The sequence below is a fragment of the Phragmites australis genome, chromosome 11 (assembly GCF_958298935.1).
Source record: "Phragmites australis chromosome 11, lpPhrAust1.1, whole genome shotgun sequence".
NCBI classification, from domain to species: domain Eukaryota; kingdom Viridiplantae; phylum Streptophyta; class Magnoliopsida; order Poales; family Poaceae; genus Phragmites; species Phragmites australis.
The window spans coordinates 8,917,522-8,938,493 of record NC_084931.1 but is presented as its reverse complement, the minus strand read 5'-3'; the positions used below and the strand labels follow the sequence as shown (position 1 = coordinate 8,938,493).

The window sequence follows — 20,972 nt, the reverse complement described above, 5'->3', positions numbered from 1 at the left end:
CAGCTCATAATTGCACTTTCAAGAAGTGGCCAAAAAGAAAGCTCTGGAAACGTGCAAGTGAATCAGATTTTTTTAGACTCAACCGGGAGCTTTATATATTATATACTGAAAGGATTGCAATCGTGGTGCTCTATTAAGCTACACGCACTTGACTCTCCCTGGACGCCTGTTTAGTGCATAGGTGAGCTGCATGATTATTTGCCTCTTTCGGCACAAAACTTACATCAAAATTACAAAACCCGCGTCAAAGCTCCTGGATCTTCAGCAGAATGGTAGTTCTCCCCTCTCTTCGGTTCGTTCACAGATTAGCCAGGATAAGCGAATCCGTTTCGACGATCGCGCGCTCAACACCCCAATCCGCCGCTAGCTTCACTCCATTTTTGCATGCCCATGCTTCGGCCATCAGAGCGTTAGGTACACGTTCAAGCCAGGTCGTCCCAGCTGTTATGAATGCGCCTACATTGTTTCTGATCACCACCCCAGTTGATCCTTTCATGCTCTGGGGATTGAAATGTCCATCGATATTCACTTTATGCCATCCCTCCTGCGGTTTGGACCAATGTGGGTTTCCCATCTTGGTCAGCTTTACTCTTTTCGAAGTGAAGCAGATATGACAAGCGAAGGGGTTGCTATAGTGCAGTGACTTAGGCTCTATTTTTTTCGGATTCTGGATCGTGCTCCACAATCGAATTATATAAACAAATAGATGAATTTTAGAAGTAGATTGTAGCAATCCAGACTTAAATTGTGGCATAATCTACAATTCACCTTAGAGTAACTTCTACAATCCACAATCCGAAATCCAGATTCTCACTATCTGCAGGAAAAATAAATAGACCCTTAGGCTTTCTGTGGAAAGATCTAAACAATAAAACACTGGCTATTGGTTAATCTTTCTCGATCCACGTGCATATGACTGTTGATTAATCTTTTTTGATAACTGTAATTTTTTTATGCATGTGATAGGAAGACTAGTTGATGATGTGACTAAAATGCGAAGGTTTAATAATTTTTGTCAAATAACACATAATCCAGATGGCTGTATTACAACTTACAAGACGAGTGATGCATCAGTGTATCACAAAGTATAGAAGTTCGCAATCCTCGATCAAGACAATCTAACCTCCTAGAAGTACTCAATATCTGTATAAGACTCGCCGGAGTTCGACTTTGCGGCGGGACCAACCGACGACGCCTCCACGGCTGCCGTGTTGTTCTCCGGCGCCTTATTCTCCTTCGCGGTTCCGTACTGTCGGAAGTCCACCGGCTCCGGCACCGACGGAGGGGTCATGCTCCTGACCAGCGCCCAGTTCACGCCCTCGAAGAATGGGTGCTGCTTAATCTCCGTGGCGCCCCTGGTGAAGGCGATCCGCTTCTGGGGCTCCTTCACGAGCAAGCCGCGAATGAGGTCCCGCGCGACGGCGCTGGCCGCCGTCGGGCCGCCGCCGTCCGAGGGGAACCGCAGCGGCTGCTCGATGACATTGCAGAGCGTGGCGCGGTTGCCGGCGCCCTTGAACGGCGTGGAGCCGTGCAGCAGCTCGTAGAGGAAGATGCCCAGCGTCCACCAGTCCACCGCGCTGCCGTGGCCCTCGCCGCGGATGATCTCCGGCGCCAGGTACTCGTGCGTGCCCACGAACGACATGGACCTCGCGTCCGTCGGTTCCGCATTGAACTCCACAGCCGGCAGGCCGCTGAGCCCCATGTCGCTCTTGGACGGCTTCCGGCTGCGCCGCGGCAGGATGCGCGGGAAAAAGGACGACGGCTGGATGCATCCCTGGTTGGCGGTCACGACGTCGCCGTTCGTGACGTCCACTCCTCTACTGGTACCGCCTGCGCCACTCCCGGTCGTGTGCACCGACGACGACTTGACCAGCGTCGGGAACACGGTGCACCGCAGCGACAGGTCGAAGTCCGACAGCATGATGTGGCCGTCTTCCCTGACGAGCACGTTCTCCGGCTTCAAGTCCCTGTACACGATCCCTAGCATGTGCAAGTACTCCAGCGCAAGCAACACCTCGGCAGCGTAGAACCTGACACGAATTGTCACATTGTCAGACGTGACAAGATCGCTGTAAGTGTAACAATGCTATGATCAGCGGCGTTGTCGGCCAGTGACTTTGATTGCGACAGGTGGTGTCAGAGCAATTTGCGGTTGCGACAAAGCATGGATGGACGGACCTTGCGGCGGTCTCAGTGAAATGCTTGCCGGGCTGCTTCTGGCGGAGGGAGTGGAGATTGCCGCCACTGCAGTACTCCATGACGAGGCAGTAGAACTTGTCGGTCTCGAAGTGCGTGTATAGCGTGGGAAGGAAGGGGTGGTCGAGGAGGCCGAGGATCTCGCGCTCCGTCTGCGCCCGGGCCATCTTGTTCCGGCTGATGATCGACGCCTTGTCCATCACCTTCATCGCGAAGAAGGCCAACGTGCCGCGGAGCTCCACGAGGTAGACGCTGCCGATGTCGCCGTAGCCCAGCCGCTTCAGCAGCCGGAAGTGGCCCAGGTTCAGGGGCACGTCCCGGGACGTGGCCAGCTGAATGGCATCCCACCGGCTGTCGCCGCCGGTGTGACGCCGGACGGGAGCCGAGGCTGAGCTGCTGCTGCTGCTCTCTGTGCTGTTGCTCCGCGCGCCGCTGCTGTCCAAGCTGCCTCCATTGCCGACGGCTTCAGCATTGCCCGCGCTCGCTGTTGTCGCTGTCGCCATGGGCGCCGGTGCCGCCGTCGCTCCTGCCGGATCAGAGCTTTGCGCCGTCGTCGCGTTGCTGGGAGCATGGCTTGGATTTGTCGCACGGACCGGGTTTTTGTCGAATTGATCCGGTTTGTTCTTGAGCTTTGGTTTCATGTCGTGCGTATGCGCAGATGGTTTAGGGATGGTGGATTCAGGAGTGAATTCATCGTGTTCGAAGCTACCGCGATTGTGCTCACCGCTGTTTCTTTGAGGGCTGAAATCCATGCCGTCTTCCATGATGGGAAGTTTATCGTGGACTTGGAGAGAGCTACCTGAAACTTCACAATGCAGGGCATCAGAGGCCATATATCCAGGTAAATTTCACATGACATAACTGCAATAGGCAAACGCATTATGTGATCCAAAACTCCTCGGTTTTCGCAAAATAGCTAAGAGGGATAGGTACAATTTTCTCTCATGCGGGGCATTCTAACACACAACTAATTTGACTAGCCGTGCTAGGAGAAACTGTTTGAGGTTGTGACAGATCTTTCCCCCAAAGAAAACCAAAACGAATTCGACAGAAACAATTTCATCTTTCTCTGAAATACTGGTGATGATGAAGCAAAAAACACAAACCTGAGAAATACAATCTTGATGAAGGCTTCAGGTGGCAAATGACTCAAATAATGCTTCATATGACACGCCAGGAAAGATCAAAGTGGTTTATCAAAGAAGTCTATGAAAGGTCTTATACGTCTGGGCATGATGGAAGAAAAGTGCGCAATGCAGTTGATTTGCGGCAAAATGGGAGGAATTAATTGCTTTGTTGGGATGTAAAGACTGAAAAACGATTGCAAACTTGGGCTTGGATTCGTGGGGTTGTGAGTGGAATCCGTGGGATGGAAGGCAAGTAGACGATGAAGAAGGCATTGCTAAATTTAGCAAGAGAGAGAGACAGAGAGATGTTATGCGTGATGATAATGGTCGGTCTCTCTATCTTTGCCCAGGAGGTGGTGTCGTCTCCAGGTATTATTTTTTCTTTTATTTTTATAAATAATGTATGACATTAATCAGCAAAACTCAGAAATTAGGTATTGAGGTAAAAAAATGGTGGAAATTGAACAGGACTAAGTTTGGATTAAACAGGAGAAATACTAAAAAGACTTGTATGGACCAGACGGTCTCGTCTGTGACATCGGACTGTCTGGTGCGATGGATGATTTGGTGAGGAGGACCAGATTATTGGCGAGACCAATAGTCAAGAGAGGATGTTTTTAGGAGTTCGGAAGCTTGCACATGCAAAGGATGCTATGAATCCATCGGATAGTCCGCTGTTTGCTTGACCGGGTACTCTGGCCACGAAAATAGATGATCAATCGGACTATCTCTATAGAGGTCTCAGACTCTCAGGGGAGTTAGACTTCACTGTGGACTGGATGGTACGGTAGTAGCATTGGGTATCGTATAGTCCAGCGCCATGCATGTACCAACGGCTCTATAACCTAGGTACCTTGTTTTTTAGAGGACATGTTCCAACGGTTACCTTTCGAGGTCGAGGCTATATAGCCCTCCGGGCTGGTTCATTTAGGACTTTATGGTACCTAGGTTATATGGAGATTACTTAGGCTACGCTCAGTGCATAGTTTCATGTTATATTCAAGATTGATACGTCATAACATGATCATTAAATTGATATGGAGATAAGCCTCCAATACATAGTATTGTATTGTTGTTTCTTAGGAGTTCCCAAAATAATTAATTGTTCTTGTGATTGTGTCTATGAGTGTGGATCCAAAGTGTTGGATTAAGTGACAGAGTTGTATCTTATATAAGATACAACTTCCTTCTCTCTCCTATTTATTTCTTTGACAATCAACAAAAATAATCCTATGTGATACCTAATAAATGTGCATAATATAACCAATTAGGAGTAGTCTTATGGAGGGTTCCCATGAGCACTTTGAGTGCTTTAGTTAAGTTTAATGACATCATTAGTTCTTTAATTGATACTAGTAGCTAGTGTGTATTATCTCCGCCTCTATGGTCAAGAGATGCCTTTGCCTGGTTACTCTTGGTTATTGATGCCACTTAATGGTTGGTCGAAATTCTCTTGGCAATCTTCCACCCGAAGTAATTGTGGAAGGCCTAAGAGCAACTCCAGCAACTTCTCTAAATCTCATTCCTTATATCTCCATATAGAAAATGTCCTAAAAAGATTTTAGCGCTATCTCTTCAGTCTCCAGCAGCTTACTAAAACTCATCCGCTATCTCATAATTCTCTATTTTATTTGTATCCAACAGCTATAATTCAAACGACAAAAATTCAAACGGTAAAAATTCAAACGGCTATAATTCAAACGGCTATTTCTCCAATAGCTACATTTCAAACAGCTCCTTTTCAAGCTGTTATTTCTCCAACGGCTATATTTTAAATTCCTATATATTGCTTGTTCTTGGTGCCTCTTCTTCACCACACCATAATGAGTCGTCGTAGCTTCCTTGTGCAACAGGCCTTGGAGTCGTCGTCGTCTAATGACGATGACAAACTCATTATTGTTGTCGCGCACACATCACACAATCAATATAAGCTTTTGAATCCTCCACACCATGGCGGTTCTGTGATTGGCCATCAAGAAGTTCATCGCAATACGAAAGCAGGGCATTCGAGACTACACAACAACAACTTTTTAGATGCTCCTACCTACGGTCTAGCTGTCTTCAAGCGCAGGTTTACAATTAGGTCATATGTTTTCTTTGCCTTTATTGATGATCTCTTACTTATAAATCATTCTTCTTTTCCGCATAGGTTTAGAATGTCGTGTTCTCTATTTTTTGTGCATAGTGAATGCTATAGAAGCCCATGATGATTATTTTGTTCAAAAAAGAAATGATATTGAACATCTTGGGCCATCTTCTATGGAGAAGATTATCACAGCATTTAGAATGATAGCTTATGGAGTACTAGTTGATGCTACTGATGATTATGTTCGCATTGGAGAAAGTACTGCCATAGAGAGTCTAAAAAGGTTTGTGAAAGCTATTGCAGAATTCTTTGGAGATGAATATTTGAGACAACTAAGTAAGAATGCTACTGCTAGGTTACTTGCAATTGGGGAGGAAAAAGGTTTTTCAGGAATGCTAGGGCCATAGATTGCATGCATTGGAAGTGGAAAAATTGCCTTGTGGCATAGCAAGGTCAGTACAATGGTCATGTGCATGAGGCCACAATCATTCTAGAAGCCATTGCTTCACACGATCTTTGAATTTGGCATGTCTTCTTTGGTTTACCAAGGTCTCATAATGATATAAATGTTCTTCAGCATTCCCCACCCTTTGCTAAACTTGCTGAAGGGCAAGCTCTACAAGTAAATTATACCATCAATAGTCACAAATATATAATGGGGTATTACCTTGCAGATGGCATATATCTGCAATGGCCCACATTATTGAAGACAATACAATCTTCATGAGCGAACAAGCAAAAATTGTTCGCAAAGGCTCAAGAGGCAGCTAGAAAGGATGTTGAACAAGCCTTTGGAGTTCTCTAATCTCATCTCACCATTATTCGTGGACCAACTAGATTTTGAGATAAGGACACACTATGAGAAATCATGACCGCTTGTGTCATCATGCACAACATGATAATGAAGAATAGGGGATGATGATGAAGACTTCTAGTACAAAGCTGTGGGAGACACTGTCAAGCCCTCCCATGCTCCTACTCCTGAACTAGAAGAGTTTATTCAAATTCATCATAATATTAGAAACAAGTAGACTCACTGTTAGCTACAAGATAATATAGTCGAGCACATGTGACAATGTCATGGTGGGATGTAGTTTATTGCAATTATGTTGGGCTATTTTAGTAATTTTATTGATCTTGTATGCCGCATATGTAATAATGAGAACTATTCCTAATATGCTTGATTATGTTGGTTTCACAAAAGCTAACATATGAGTGCCACACATAATAGTTCGCAAAATATAACTAACATTACAACATGTGTTCCTGCCACTTTCACGGAAGCTAGTAGATAAGTGCCAAACATAATAGTTCACAAAATATTACATTACAACAACTACTCAACTAGAGGTACGGGCTTGTTGAGTCAGGATCTCATTCTGTAGGCTCATGTAGTATTGTTATTGTGCCTCGGTCAATCCACTAAGATCCATAAACATAATTCTCTCTTCCTCCTTAATTCTCTTGAGTTCTATCGGTTGACTTCTTGCCTCATTTGCAACCTTCTCTATATCAAGTTCATAGGCTCTCCCCTCAATTGCCAACCTCTCTTGTTCTAGCACATATGCTCGTTCATAGGGCTCTTCTTTTTTCTTCTCTTTCACTGCCTCCGCCTCTACCTTCTTTGCTCACAAATTATCTAGAGCTTCCTTGTACAATTTATCACCGCATCACCGTAAAGATTCTTTCTCCGCTTTCCTGCCAGTTGGTCTTCTCATAATCACTGTCTCATTCTCAAGATCTAGTGCATCATGATAGCCTTCACAACTATTTGAGTTGGTACTAGGAGAAGATGTACCAGGAGATTACTTGGCATTTGTCTTTTGTGTCTTTGCATTCATCTCAGGGTCTATTTGGATGTCAAAATTGAATTGGGTGAGGAAATCAAGATGAATTGGAAATGATCTGTGATTCCAATTTGGATGTTTGGATGGCACTTGAAATTGCCTGTTAGAATCCATTCAACTTTCCAATTCCAATTCCTGTTTGGATGTACACTATTGATGAATTGGTTCTTTTCAAAGTTAGAACATGAGTATATATGAATATGTAGAATGCTTTTGTTAGTTTATACTTTGATGAATATTTCTTTTACTTGGCTAGTAGAAAATATGAATTACACAATATTAATACCATAAATAATTATATATCAATTAAAAAATGAAAAATGTGGCATGTGCATTACAAGGATCAATGGCTCAACTTGAAAAAAATTGGCAAAAACAACAAACAACATGTGCACAGATTACTACATGCTCTAGCCACACAAAAAAATTGCAAGCAAGCCTTTAGCATAGAAATTAGAACACCATGCTTCAACAATATCAATTTCTCAATTCTCTATCTAATTCATACATCCAAACAGGGTGCCAGATGCCCTACTAATCCACTTTTCATTGTGCTTCAATAAATTCCAACAATGCAGGATTTGGAAGGACTTATGTCGGAGGGTGAACTCCTCAAGCAGGCATCCGGAGGGACCCCCTTTGAGATTCGGCCGGGGGATGATTTTGAATCTGTTTTGCGGGTGAAATAAATGGGCGTAAAGGCAATGCAGGTGGAATAGAATGACCGGCTGCAGAAAGTAGTAAATGCTCAGGAGGTTTTTAGACAGTTTCGGGCCGCACTGAGCGTAACACCCTACTCCTGCGTGTTTGCTATAAATGCTCTGAGAATGTTTCTCAGAGGTTCTGCTGGGTTACAAGAATATTTGTCTAGCCTAGAGCTTTGGGCTCCTTGTTCTTCGGTGATCTGAGCTTCTGTGCTTGTACTGAGCCTCTGTCTTGCCTAGCTTCCATTCACTTGGCTGTCACTAACTTTTTTTTCTCCGGGGAGCCCGTCTCACCTTAAATACCCGACGGGGCGGTAGCGTGCCCAGAAAGAGAGGGCGCGAGTTCCAATGCGCCATAAATGGAAAGCAGCCATCATAGGCTACTGCGCGAGGTGACGGGGAGGGTTGAAAACGCGCCCCCGTCCGGTCTTGTTCGTCATCATGCCGTTCTTCAACGGGCATCGCGGGGAGGGCCCATCGGGCAGCCACCACACGGCCCAGCGCGCCCGCCCGGTCTTGTACACCTGACACAGCAGGTCGGCAGGCGGGGCTTCTTGGGCTTCGCGATGTTATCCCGAGGCGCGTCGGATGTCTCGCGATGGGACCCGTGCATTAAATGTCCTCACGCCTCCCTGCCAGGCCGTGGCAGGGACTGACAGCAAGCGTGGAGGAGCAGTTGGAGGTGCCAGGCCACGCGCCCTCTTAAATGCAGTATTAGGCCTTTCACTGGTTGACATCTCACCGCTGGACCTCTGTGGGGGCCACCGGTGAAGGACTTCTTAGGCCCTTAGGGAACCGAGTACTCGGGGGCCACTGTTCACAGTCCCGAGCACTCTCTCCCGGATATGCCCTTTCTTGGTCCTTAGGGAACTGAGTGCTTGGGGGCCACTGTTCACGTCCCCAAGCACTCTCTCCCGGAACTGACTGTTCGGGTTCTCGGGGAACCGAGTGCTCTAGGGCTGCTGTTCACGGCCCCGAGCACTCTCTCTCGGAACTGACTTCCCTTGGGTCCTCGGGGTACTTGGGTGCTCGGGGGCCACTGTTCGCAGCCCCGAGCACCCCCTTCCCGGCACTTGGCTTTTCTAGTCGTCGGGGGACTTGAGTGCTCGGGGGCCACTATTCGCAACCCCGAGCACTCTCTTTCTGGAACTTGGTCTTCTCGGGTCATCAGGGAACTCGGGTACTCGGGGACCACTGTTTATGGCACCGAGCACCCTCTCCCGGGACTTAGTCTTCTTGTACCTCGCGGAGGTCGATCCCGCGGGAGGGCGCCACGTGGCACTCTGCTGTTCTGGCCTAGGGACTCGGGGACCCCTGGTTCCTGTGTCACCGACAACTTGTGTTGCTTTTTTTTCCTTGTACAAAGCACATGTCTGGATAATGTTTGCAAGTGATTATCTGTTGTTAAACATATTGAAAACATATAAATTTACAAGCAAAATACAGAATATGGACTAACCTGATCTTGCAATGTCACCTTGCTTTGTCTCCTACTCTCAATTTGCTCATAGAATCTGACGAATTTGTTAACACACTTTTGAATGGTAGACCAACTATGGGTGAGGAACTTACATTACGGTCAGACTCACACTCCTTGTGCTCATAGAAGTAAGCATGAATTCTCTTCCAATAAGTTGCATGAGATTGCTCATTGCCATGGATGTGTCTAGACTAATATTTTGCCATGCCAACACCAACGTCTCATCTTCATTCTCACTGTAATTGGCTGATCTTTTTTTGACTCTTTCTAATAGGGGGAGATGTATCTTCAATTGGGAACTCTTGCTCCCCAATTGGACTACACGGTTTAAGGTTATCAACATTGTAGCTCTCATTCATCAAGTTCACAAAATGTTCCCCCTATTTTCCATTCTTTACAAGCTACAAATTTACTGCACTCAGCAATTGAAGAATTTTAATGTAAAATTAGGAGAGAAATTGCAGAGGCAAATCAACTAATGGACCAGGACATCTCACTGACAAATCTGCTACTGTGAACGAGGACCTTCCTCTTGCCACCGCTCCACGAGCAGTCGGTGCATCAACCTTTTCTGCTGCCTGCTTTTCCTGTAGCCTGCTTGCCCTCCTACTTGCCGAGTGTTTGCCTCACGCCCTAGCCCTCTCACTTGCCTGCAGCCTACCCGCCTGCTTGCCGATCCGCCCCACCCCTTCCTGCCTGTCAAGTCACACCGTCTGCCCGCCTGCTCTCCGATCAACCCCACCCGACGAGCTACCCTGCCTGCCCGCAAGCTGAGCCGCCTGCCTGCCCACCGAACCACTCTACCTCCTAGTCACTCGTCATGTCACACGTCCTAGTGTCACGCACCGCAGATGGGGAGGCAGGGGAGGCAACGTGCACTGGAGGTGGAGGAGGCAATCACGGGATCTAGAGGAGGCGAGATAGGGAATGGGATTCGTTTGCTACCTTTGGGTAATAGGAGGAGGAGGTCAGGGAAGCAAATAGGATAGGAACGCTGACAGGGAAGCTACTGGAGGTTAGTTTTTGTGCTATATTCCCTACTTTTAGCTATAGAGAAGCTGATGGGGAAGCTACTGGAGTTGCTCGAAGAAGCTTGTGAATGTTTGAAGTCCATATATCTAGAATATAGATAAATGCTACCACTACTGGCCACGTGGCACTCTGCTGTTCTGGCCTCGGGACTCGGGGACCCCTGGTTCCTGTGTCACCGACAGCAGTCCCCGGGTCCATCGGCAGGCGATGGCTCAGAGACTGCGGATGGGGCCCTCATCTTCATCGAGGTCGATCCCAGGACTGAAGCCATGTGGCCTGTTTTTAGGCGCTGGTCTCTCTGGCCCAGGCTTCTGGTACGGCCCAGCGGGGAGCCGAACGGACGCGTGTCCAACCGACTCCCGAGGCGCATGATAACGAGGCAGGCGGCGCGCGTGGCGCCCGCGAAGATTGAGGATAGTGCACCTAGCAACAGCGCAGATCGAAGGAGATTCGCCTGGCGCCCGCGCTGAACGAGGAAATTCGTCTTGCCGAACGCGCCGCGGCATGCATCGTTTGAAATCCCCATGATATAAAAAGGTGCGGGGAGCGAACCGTTGCCCCTTTACACCATCCTTGCAATCAAGGCTCTTGCTTCCTTCTTCTTCCTTGCGCTCGAGAGCTCTTGCTCTTTCTCCGGTCCTCAGCGCTCTCCTTCCCCACCCATTCCAGCACACTCTCCACCACCGACAAAATGCCAAAGGCAGGAAGCAGCCGCCGTGACAAGGGGCCCGACAGCGTGCTGCCGGAGTCACGGATCGTCAACGAGGAGGGGGCGGAGAAGATCCGCAAATTGATGGTGCCCGAAGGCCTCCGGGAGGCGTCGGTGGTGACACCGGTGAGCTTCCCGCCCATCATGTACCGGCCGGACCGCATCGTCGTCTTCGTCTCCTTCATTGTGGCCGGGTTGGTGCCGCCGTTCTCGACGTTCTTCCTCCAGATCCTCGACACGTTCGGCATCCAGTTGGTCCACCTGAGTCCAAACTCAGTGGTCATCCTGGAGATCTTTGCGCACTTCTGTGAAATGTTCGTGGGAGTGCCGCCGTTGGTGGCGTTGTTCCGTCACTTCTTCGTCATGCGGCCAGCTGGGAAGAAGAGAGGTTCCTCCACCGCGGACGTCGCTGGCTGCTGCAACTTCTGGCTGCGGGACGGGCTGGCCGAGCTCTACATCACCCAGATACTACGGAGCAAGTGGGAGGACTGGCAGTGCGACTGGGTCTACGTCGACGTCAACCCCCATGACCACCTCGCGCTACCGGAGGCAGTGGCGGAGCCCCACAGGCCGACCTGGGAGGCGGCTTCGGCGAAGGATGAGCGGATGTGGCCGGTCTTGAACCGCATCGATGACCTGCGCCAAACGGGGCTGACGTCGGTGATGGTGGTGGCAGATTATCTGCGCTGCCACCTGGCGCCCCTGCGGGAGCGGGCCCGCCCCTGCTGGATGTACACGGGCCCCAATGACATCACCAGGACCCAGATCGGCGAGGACAGGAACCTGGACAAGGGGGTGCTGGTGGCTCTGCTGCGGGTGGTGACCGACGTGGAAGACCTCACCGGGGCCGGGTGGCGCTGCAAGCGACGCTGCCCGAGTTCGACGCCTAGGGTCTGGTCGACCGTCCCGGGCGCTGGAACCCCGGGACTATCCAGATTCCCGGGGTAGATGAGGAGATGGGCAGCGCGCGGAGGACCGGCGGTGGGGACGCCGCAGGCGACAGGCCACAAGCTGGCGGCAGAGAAGCCGCGGGCGGCAGGACGCAGGCCGGCGGGAGGGACGTCGCGGGCAGCAGGCCGCAGGACGGCCGTGGGGCTGCCACAGGCAGCCGCCATCAGGCCGGTGGGAAAGGCATCACCGGTAGCGGAGTGGCGACCCTGGGGGACAATGGAAATAGACCCCGGTTGTTCATGCCCCAGCCATCATCCTCGTCGTCGCCATCGCCTCCACGGCAGCGACCGACGGCGGGCGGCACGAAGGAGGGAGGCCGGGGCGGTCAGTCGTTTGGTGCGGAGTCCGCGACGGAGGCCAGGTCGAGGGCGCGGGAGCCCGAAGACCAAGGCCGGGCTGGCGGCGCTGGAGGCGGGCTCCATGGCGGCCCCTCAACGATCCGAGGGACAGAGCCCCCCACAGAAGAGGAGGAAGGCGGACCTCGGGCCGTAGCCGCAGGGCCCGGAGTTCAAGATTCCAGAGTCCCGGTGGCAATACCGCGGACCGAAATCTATGTAAGCCTTTTCATCTCTGAGAGCGTTTGCTCAGAAGTTTAGTTTAAGGGTACTAACCTTTTTCTGTTTTCGGGCCGCCCAAGGACCCCGCCGGAGACCAGAGGTGCCAAGGCCGGCTCCCGCCCCGAACCGAGCGCCCCCGCGCCTGAGCCAAGTGCACCAGCCGAAACAGAGCTGCAGGCGCTGCCCTGCGCTGAGCCGAGGGCAGCGGCTGTGCCCGAGCAGCCGGTGCCGGCCGAGCCCACCCCGAGTACTTCGAGGGTGGGACAAGTGGGCATGGTGAGGGTGGCGCCAACGTGGCAGCCATCGGAGACCCCGAGCGCCTCTGCTGAGAGGGCTCACAGGGGACCCAGCGCCCGGCCGTCGCCCAGCCAGGCCGCAGAACCCCTCCCAGACGTGCTTGGAAGAGCCCGAAAGATGATCGAGCGACTAGAGGTGGCCGTGGCGGGGGAGCGAGCATAGCTCGAGAGGGACCGCGCCGCCCTTGTCGAAGAGAGGGGGCGCTTAGAAGAGGTCGGTTGGCTCCTGGAGGCCCGCATCGCTTCGGCCCGCGCAACCCATGAGAGGGTGATGCGCGCGCTGGCCGAGGAGCGGGAGGCCCTAGAGGAGGTGCGCGACGAAGCCGTCGCCGCACAGGAGGAGGCCAACCGCTTGGAGCAGACGTCACAGCGGTGGGCCGCGGAGGTGCTTGCTCGGGAGCGGCTAGTCCGTGCTCGGGAGGAGGCCATCGGGCAGCGTGAAAAGTTTGTGGAGACCGCCCTGGCAGATTTAGCCCACCGGAACGATGAGCTCGAGCGGGGTCGCGCCGAAGTCCACAGTCGGGAGGAAGAGGTCGCGATCCGCGAGACTGACGTCGAAATCACGGCGACGGCTCAGGACGCCCGGGAGCAGCAGATTACTCGGCGTGAAGCGGAGGCCGCCTCGACGTCGATGGTCCTTACTGCTCGGGAGGAGCAGGCCGCCAAATGGGAGGCCGAGCTGGCCGCCCGGGAGCGGGCCCTTGCTGGCCTATCCGAGCAAGTGAAGCGGGGACAAGCTGAAGCCTCGGCAACCAGTGGTGTCCCGACCAGCGCGGCCGAGGGGATTAGTCTCGAGGAGCGGCTACAGATCGCGAAGGACGAGCGGGCCAACGTGAAGCTGATGATGCGGGATATCCTATGTCAGGCACGGATGTCCGTGAGGGTGGCCAGGCTCGGGCGAGTCAACGTGGGCGAGAAGGGGATGGACCAAGAGACCATCGGCCACATCGCCCTCGGCTTCAAGGAGATCAGCCGGTGCCTGAAGGCTCTTCCCCAGGCTGTGCAGGAGTTGGCATCCTGTGAGGGGTGCGCTCTGGCCCAAGCGGTGGCCGAGCACGTCCTGGCCTGCTACTGGAGCCGAGACCCCAACTTCTCACTGGAGCCGGTCCGGCAGGGGGTGGTCGAGGCCGAGGAAGGGGCCGCCCGGCATGCTTCACGTGGGAGCCGCCGCCGGTACCGAGCAGCTGCAGCAGCAGCAAAGACTCCTCGCCACCTTCAGAGCCCGTCGACCTAGATTAGGCTTTTATTTTTTTGACTTTTGTTGTAAATATGGGAGTGATCCCCTCCGAATGGTTCTTTTTTTGAATACAATAGAAGCCTTTCTTCGGGATTGCAACTCCAATGTTTGTCTTGATGCTTGATGATGTCTTTTCGCTTTTCACTTGATGTCCCGAGGAGTACTTAGCCGGACCGAGCCCGACCTTCCTTCCCCGAGAGCGAAGTCGCCCCGACCGTTCATCGTCCGAGTAGTGAGACCAATCCGCGCGTTCAGCCCCCAAGCTGTCACACCCGATTTCAAGACCAAAACCAGATGTAAACTATATGTATGCCAGGATCAGTTTATTCATATATATAGCGACTTCATTAGTGTAACATACATAGTGCTTCTTATTACAATGCTAATTATTACAAAATGACCACACACGGGTCTAAAGAAAAGAAACACCACAACAGAAAAAGAACGGCGCAGCTCCAAGCCAACAGGCAGCCGACCGGGAGTTCCGCAAGCCTAGAACTCGGCATCATCTTCAGGGAACTCGTCCTCAGGAAATTCTTCAACTGTTTCACCTTCTGAAACAGCAAGCGTGAGTATTTCCAATACTCAACAAGTGGGGGAAAAAATGAATTTGATATGGTGGCTTGAATCAATGTTTCCTATTCTCTAGGGTTTCATTTGCATAAAAGCTGATTTTTATCCCTGAACTATGGAAAACAAATTTTATTTTTAAACGGGAAAAGATGTACCAAAGATTTTCTTTAACCTCCGAGAATTCAACCCAATTCCCAATCCTAGAAAAACAACCACCCGGCTAATCATGTGAGGGTCCATGCTGCTCATAACCGTGAGTACGGCTGAATATTCAGTTTGACACTCTGCAGAGTTTCCACTCTTTACCACGAGTCGTGATCTTCTCTGTTGCCGGTACCTGCCGGTACCTTACACACTTCCGGGGTGTGCGCCAAGAGATCACTACGAGGCTTTTCCAAAGAGTCTCCTAGTATGCACTTGCCCACTGAGGTTTCACCGTCGTACATAAGTGGAGTAACCCTCCACCCCAGAAGCCCTCCCTTGTGCCGGGTAGAATCGGGAAGTAACCCTTCCTTATCTACACATCCAATTGACTCATACAACACTGGGAGAACATCTAATTACTAGGCCAAGCCATACCATATTGGTCTCATGGTTGTTCTGTTTGCCATGGATGGTCGCTCCACGAACCGGTCCTTAAAATAGTCTGGGCAAGACCGCCAATAACCCCATAAGGGTATATTACCAAACATTTCCAAACAACCAACCATGCTGGGAAAAGTAGCCCTTCTTGCCCAAAACCCCAATTATCTTTGTTGTTAACTTCCTTAACAACATTAGTTTACATGATATTCTTCCTATATCAACTTTTAGTTCATAACTCATGATTCATCACCTACACACTACATGTTCATCTAAAGCATGGCTAAGCATAAACATGATGATATTCTAAGGATAAAACACCTACAACTAACACTAGTATTTGCTATACTACCCATTTTGTAAAACAGCATTCATATTTGATAAAGACTATCTTTATGTAAAAACTGGGTTCACAACATGGTCAAGACACTTGCCTTCGTTGAAGTGATGCACAGGCCCTTCAAAATCTTCTTCCCGAAAGTTTCCGAACTCCTGGACTGAATCGTCTCCACGAGCACACAATCAAACATAAGAACAGTACATCAAACAAACGTAAAACTAGGGGGAAAACCCTATAAACAGAATCTACACATCGCTACAAGAATATGAGCGCAAAGATCACCTAAATCGGAGCTACGAGCAAAAAGTTATGAGCGTTTGAAGTTCCAGGGGTGTTTTGGCAAATTTTCCTTATTATCAGAGAAAATCCGAATTGTTTTTACACTGGAAAATTGAATTTATGACGTCATAAAGCGAAACAGTTTTATTTCTTAAAAGAAAAGGCGTGGAAAAGGTTCACGGGGCTTGTGGACCACGGAGGACACACCGGTCCACCGATCCATGGTGGACCAAAGGGGTATGCTACCGGCCGGTCTAATCCGGGCCGTTGGTCGGAGATCCGATGGCCGAGACTCAAAGGGGGCGGCGGCCAGCGGTGCTAGCACAGGGAGGCGGCGGCTAACAGCGGCGGGGACCGGAGGCTTGCCGGAGTAGCGCGAAAACATGCTACCGACGACCAAACTCGATGAGGAGCGGCTCAAAACAAAGAGGAGGGCGAGGGGGTTCTCACGGCGGGCTTGTCGGTGGCGGAGGGAGACCTGAGGGCGGTCGGTGATGGAGTGGGAGGCCGACGGCGGTTGAAGCTCGGTGCAGCAGCCGACGGCGACGAGAGGAGCTCCGAGCGGCTGCGGAAAACGACGCCCAAGTCTCTGTGACACTGAAGAAGAAATAAAAGAGGTCAATGGTGGCTCGACATGGCCAAATTAAGTCGGTGACGGAGCTCTCACCGGCAACAGTGGCGGCTATCGGTGCGAAGTTAGATTTCGCGTGCAAATGAAGGGGAAAAATGGGGGTTCTGGTGGGAAATGGAGCAAGGAAAGTGATGGGATGCTTATATAGCCGAGAGAGGGATCGGAGGAGTCGGAATCGAGAAGATTGACCGGCAGCCCCAATTTTAATCCACACTTCGGTTTCCATGCAAGTGAAAGGGGAAACGAGGGGGAAACGGCCGGAATCAAGAGAGGGGAGGGGGAGGATCACGGCCATGCGATTGATTTCGCGAATCAATGTGCGGGGCGGCTCCAATTTGAAACGGCGGCGGCAAAAGGGGGCTCGGGCGCTGGGCAGCGAGAGGAGGAAGAAGATGAGCCGGCGGCTCGGCTCGGCGTAGCGCATGGCTCGGCTCGGAGCTGGGTCCACTGGTCGGCGAGAGCGGGGCGGCGGCCGGCTAGAGTGGATGGCTCGGTGGGCTGGCTTGGGCCGGCGCTGAGGGGAAATCCGGCCCACGCGGGAGGGGAAGAAGGGAGGAGGAGGGGGTTTGGGCCGAGGAAAAGGAGATTTCGGCCCGAGAGCATTTTCTTAATTTCCAAAACTTTTTCCATTAGAATTTTCAACATATTTCAAAATGAGGTATTAAAGCGGCGAAATCTAGTGAAATTTTGCAAACTTTTTCCACCCAATAAAACCTTATTGCATCTATAACGGCATGAATGCAATCAAACAATTTCTCTTAGGCCAGGTTAAATTTAGAAATTAATTTCCTATGGAACTAAGTTGCAACACTTGATTAAATTTCTAGCAAAATTTTAAATCATTGCAAAATTGAATTTTGGGTGTTAAACGAGCCCTCGTGAGTCCACAGCTACTAAGTTAAGAGATAAAGGCACGAACTTCCTTGCTCGGGAGATAGGTCGATCCAGCACGGAGCACGCCATGACCAGTGAACACTTTTCCACTTTGCGACCACTCAAACAAGCAGACCGGAGACACGTGCGGACGGAAATGCGACCAAGAGTCCCCACGGTTTGGTGGTGTTTGGGACAGGACGGACCAGACCGAGCACCGACAGCCCGCCCCCAGGGTCTAGGCGGTCCCGACCACTCTTTGCTCAAGCGGTAGGATTACCCGAGAACCCCAAAGGCTCGGTAGTGCCCGGGGTACTGCCAAGCTGGCCGAACACCACGACCACCATGAAAGACTTCGGTCAAACATCGCCGTTCGTACGGTACACCCGACTACTGTCCGTTTTGTCGTTCCGGAAAAAGTGAGCACATGGGCAGGGTTTTGTGCACGAGAAGACCATCTCGCTGAACAGATTAGAATGCGAGGGTCTCGAGGATAACTTGGGAACAATAGATTGCTGAGTAAGTAAGAATGTAAATTCGTATGACTCTAGCCACTCATCGGACAGCTGTCAGCCTTTCGGCCGACCGATCCAGGAGCAGCATGCGCTCCGAGCTCGGGGTACTCGGGAACTTGGTTCCCTCGGACGGAGTGCCCGAGCATTGGAAAGCATGAGAGGGAGCCAAGGGCCAGGCGGTCCCGACCACTCTTGCCCGAGCGGTAGGACTGCCCGAGGACCCCGTAGGCTCGAGCAGTGCCCTGGACACTGAGATCCTTGCGGTCGGGCTGCTTTTATTCTTGATTGTTGATCTGTAAGCTTTAGAAAATAGGAAAAGATTCTTTGTTTGATGCGTTCTGTTAGTGCGGTACTCATTATAGGCTGCTCTCATTTTTGACCCGAGATCTCTCGAATACCTGGACTGGCAAAGTATACAGATAGAGGCATAACCCAAAGGTCCTATGATTCGGTGGCGCCCGGGAAGGACTGACCAGACCGAGCACCGACAACCCGCCCCTGGGGTCTAGGCGGTCCCGACCACTCTTTGCTCAAGCGGTAGGATTACCCGAGAACCCCAGGGACTCGGTAATGCTCGGGGTACTGCCATGGCACCGGACACCACAGCCTACCACGACAGCTTATTCTAACTTTTTTTTGAACTATGTCATATAGGACCATATACTTTGCTACACCACTCTTGTTTCCATACTACCGATAAGAATCCTTGAGATCATGATACATCTTAGTGCTTTCTGATTTCCTGAGAATTCCGTAGCTTTAGCACTCCTGATAAGTTTCTTTTATTTTTTTTAAGGATCTTCTCATCTGTTGATTGACTTAAGCCATATCCTAATTCCGAGGAAAGAGTACTTGTTCTTAGCAGTCACTTCTGTGGTCGGAGTGCAGCTTCTGGGTACTGTTCTTCCTTTAGCACACTTTATTACCACATTACCTTTGCTGACTAGCTGTTTCCAATATCTGTCTTGAGGTTCCAGAACCAAGAGATTAGCTAGGAAGACTACCCCCCTTAAAAAGGAGCGGACTTGTCTTACTTACATTTCTAGTTCTTGAGAAGTAGATAGACATGTAGCCTTCGATATGGAATATATCACTCTTTTTTTTGCCTACTGAGCTTCCGTGAGCTTGATGGGGTCTCGTCGATCTTGGCTATCTTGAGATACAACTTGAAAGTCGTGACAGTCTGAATGTTGAACTGAGATCATCATATGGGATTTGGGGTTGATCCAGTTCCGTGCGGGGTGCTTCATGGGACATCTTTGACCCAGTGCGTAGGTTCTCTAGAGTGGACACACACCTTCTTATCATCAGGGGACATCGATTGGCATAGCGTCTTTCTTCTTTACAGCAAAAACACACCTTCCTTGTAGGGGTACTCTGCAAATTTTCCCTCGACCTGTGAACCTTGCTGGTTGATAGAACAAAGTTCTTATTCAAGAGTAGAACGTAGCCGAGAACTGTTGTTTTCTTGATGGTCTTCAAAGGCTTTCTTCCTCTTCTTGTTGTTGTCTTGCTTTCCACACTCGTCTTTTGCACTCAGAGCTTTAACGATCTGTAGTAGACTTTCCATATTCTGAGCCATGTTTGAAAGATCTGAGTCTGCGTCTCCAAAAATTGTTCCTTGTCAAATTGAGGTGGCATCTATTGGATGTTGTTGTTATTGTTGTTGGTACCTTTACCAAGCTGATCTTTCCTTGTGTTCACCATCTAATCGGCATTGAGGCAGAAGGTTGGGGCAAGAAAAGAAGGGACTAGATGAGAAAACCCAGCTATACTATTAACTATAAAGATATATAAGGATTGTTGCTGTTAGCAGATGCTAAAGCATCACACAACGCATTCCAGCACTCAAACAAAAAAAAACCAAATCACACAAGGCACACAACACAAACACACACTACTAACAGCGCTCTAACGATTCCGAAGATTAGGGAAAATCCTCCTATAACTCGAAGAACTAAAACTAGGAGCAGCACGGAGGTAGATCTTCATGTCTTCAATGTTGTGGTAGATCATCCTTCCTTGTCGTGATGGATCTTCATCTTTATCATATAAATCTTCACACAAGGTAGGAGAGCCAAGAGAGATCTTCAAGTGCATCCTCCTCAACCAGAGTAACTGGGATGATTCAACAACTAATAGTTTGAACAGGGGAGTGTTGGAAATTCATTTTTCTCAAAAGAGTGAAATAGGTAAGTAGAGAGAGAAACTGAGAGGTCAGAAAAGCAGAGGGATGGGTTTTTCAAAATAGGCTTTTAAAATATAACCTTATGGCATGACCATTCTATCTAGGCTTGTGTCCTACGGTCAGTATGGCTCTGATATCACCTCTGTCACACCTGGTTTTAACGGCCAAAACCAGATGCGGCTTATGTGTGCCCAGGATGTTCAACACACATAAGGACGTCACAGGTGAAGTAACAAAAGCAATACTTTTATGAAATAAACGTTAAACTCTTACAGCAATTGACATATATTGTCTTCTATAAAGATATCTGCAGCAGAACAGAAGCACTGGTGCCCAACAATACCGCAGGCAACCGACCGGGAGACACGCGCTTAGAACATCACAACCTCGTCTTGATAGTCTTCAACATCTTTACTCAATGAGCAACAGCATACATGTCGCATAGTGTAGGGAAAATAGCAAGTGTGAGCACATAGAGTACTCAACAAGTGGGGGAAAGTAATGATATGCAGGCTTATATCAAGAATAGGCTAACACATGGTATATTTGCATAAATGCGAGTAATGAAATCATATTTGGACTCAAAAGCATTAAGCAATTATTAAGTGAATGTAACCCATACAGTCTAACACACAGCATACAAGGCTCCCCACCTTACACACCATGACCTTCTAGTACTCCCTGTACTATAACCAAAACCATCTAGTACTCCCTGTACCAGAACCATAACCACAACCATCTAGTACTCCCTGTACCAGAACCATAACCA

At 50.0% G+C, this 20,972-nt stretch overlaps 1 protein-coding gene across 2 annotated transcripts; it reads right to left on the bottom strand.

Annotated features, from left to right (window-relative positions):
- Window positions 1-1,126: 1,126 nt before the first annotated feature.
- Window positions 1,127-3,860, bottom strand: LOC133885323 (serine/threonine-protein kinase AGC1-7-like). 2 transcript variants are annotated; one of them, XM_062325021.1, is made up of 3 exons: window positions 3,841-3,860; window positions 2,179-2,595; window positions 1,127-2,030 (listed from the first exon to the last, which is right to left on the bottom strand). In XM_062325021.1, the coding sequence occupies exons 2-3, from the start codon at window positions 2,403-2,405 to the stop codon at window positions 1,127-1,129; spliced, it is 1,131 nt and encodes a 376-aa protein (XP_062181005.1). In that variant the 5' UTR covers window positions 2,406-2,595; window positions 3,841-3,860. The 2 variants fall into 2 exon arrangements, with proteins under 2 accessions (XP_062181005.1, XP_062181004.1); XM_062325020.1 differs by lacking the exon at window positions 3,841-3,860 and adding an exon at window positions 3,623-3,645 and having other exon boundaries at window positions 2,179-2,628.
- Window positions 3,861-20,972: the final 17,112 nt, after the last annotated feature.

What these genes read in the sequence shown, in the direction of transcription:
- LOC133885323 (XM_062325021.1), bottom strand. Translation starts at nt 2,405, where the DNA reads ATGAAGGTGATGGACAAGGCGTCGATCATCAGCCGGAACAAGATGGCC. An exon ending in TTCACTGAGACCGCCGCAAG is followed by an intron (nt 2,031 to 2,178) that starts GTCCGTCCATCC and finishes AATTCGTGTCAG; the next exon opens with GTTCTACGCTGCCGAGGTGT.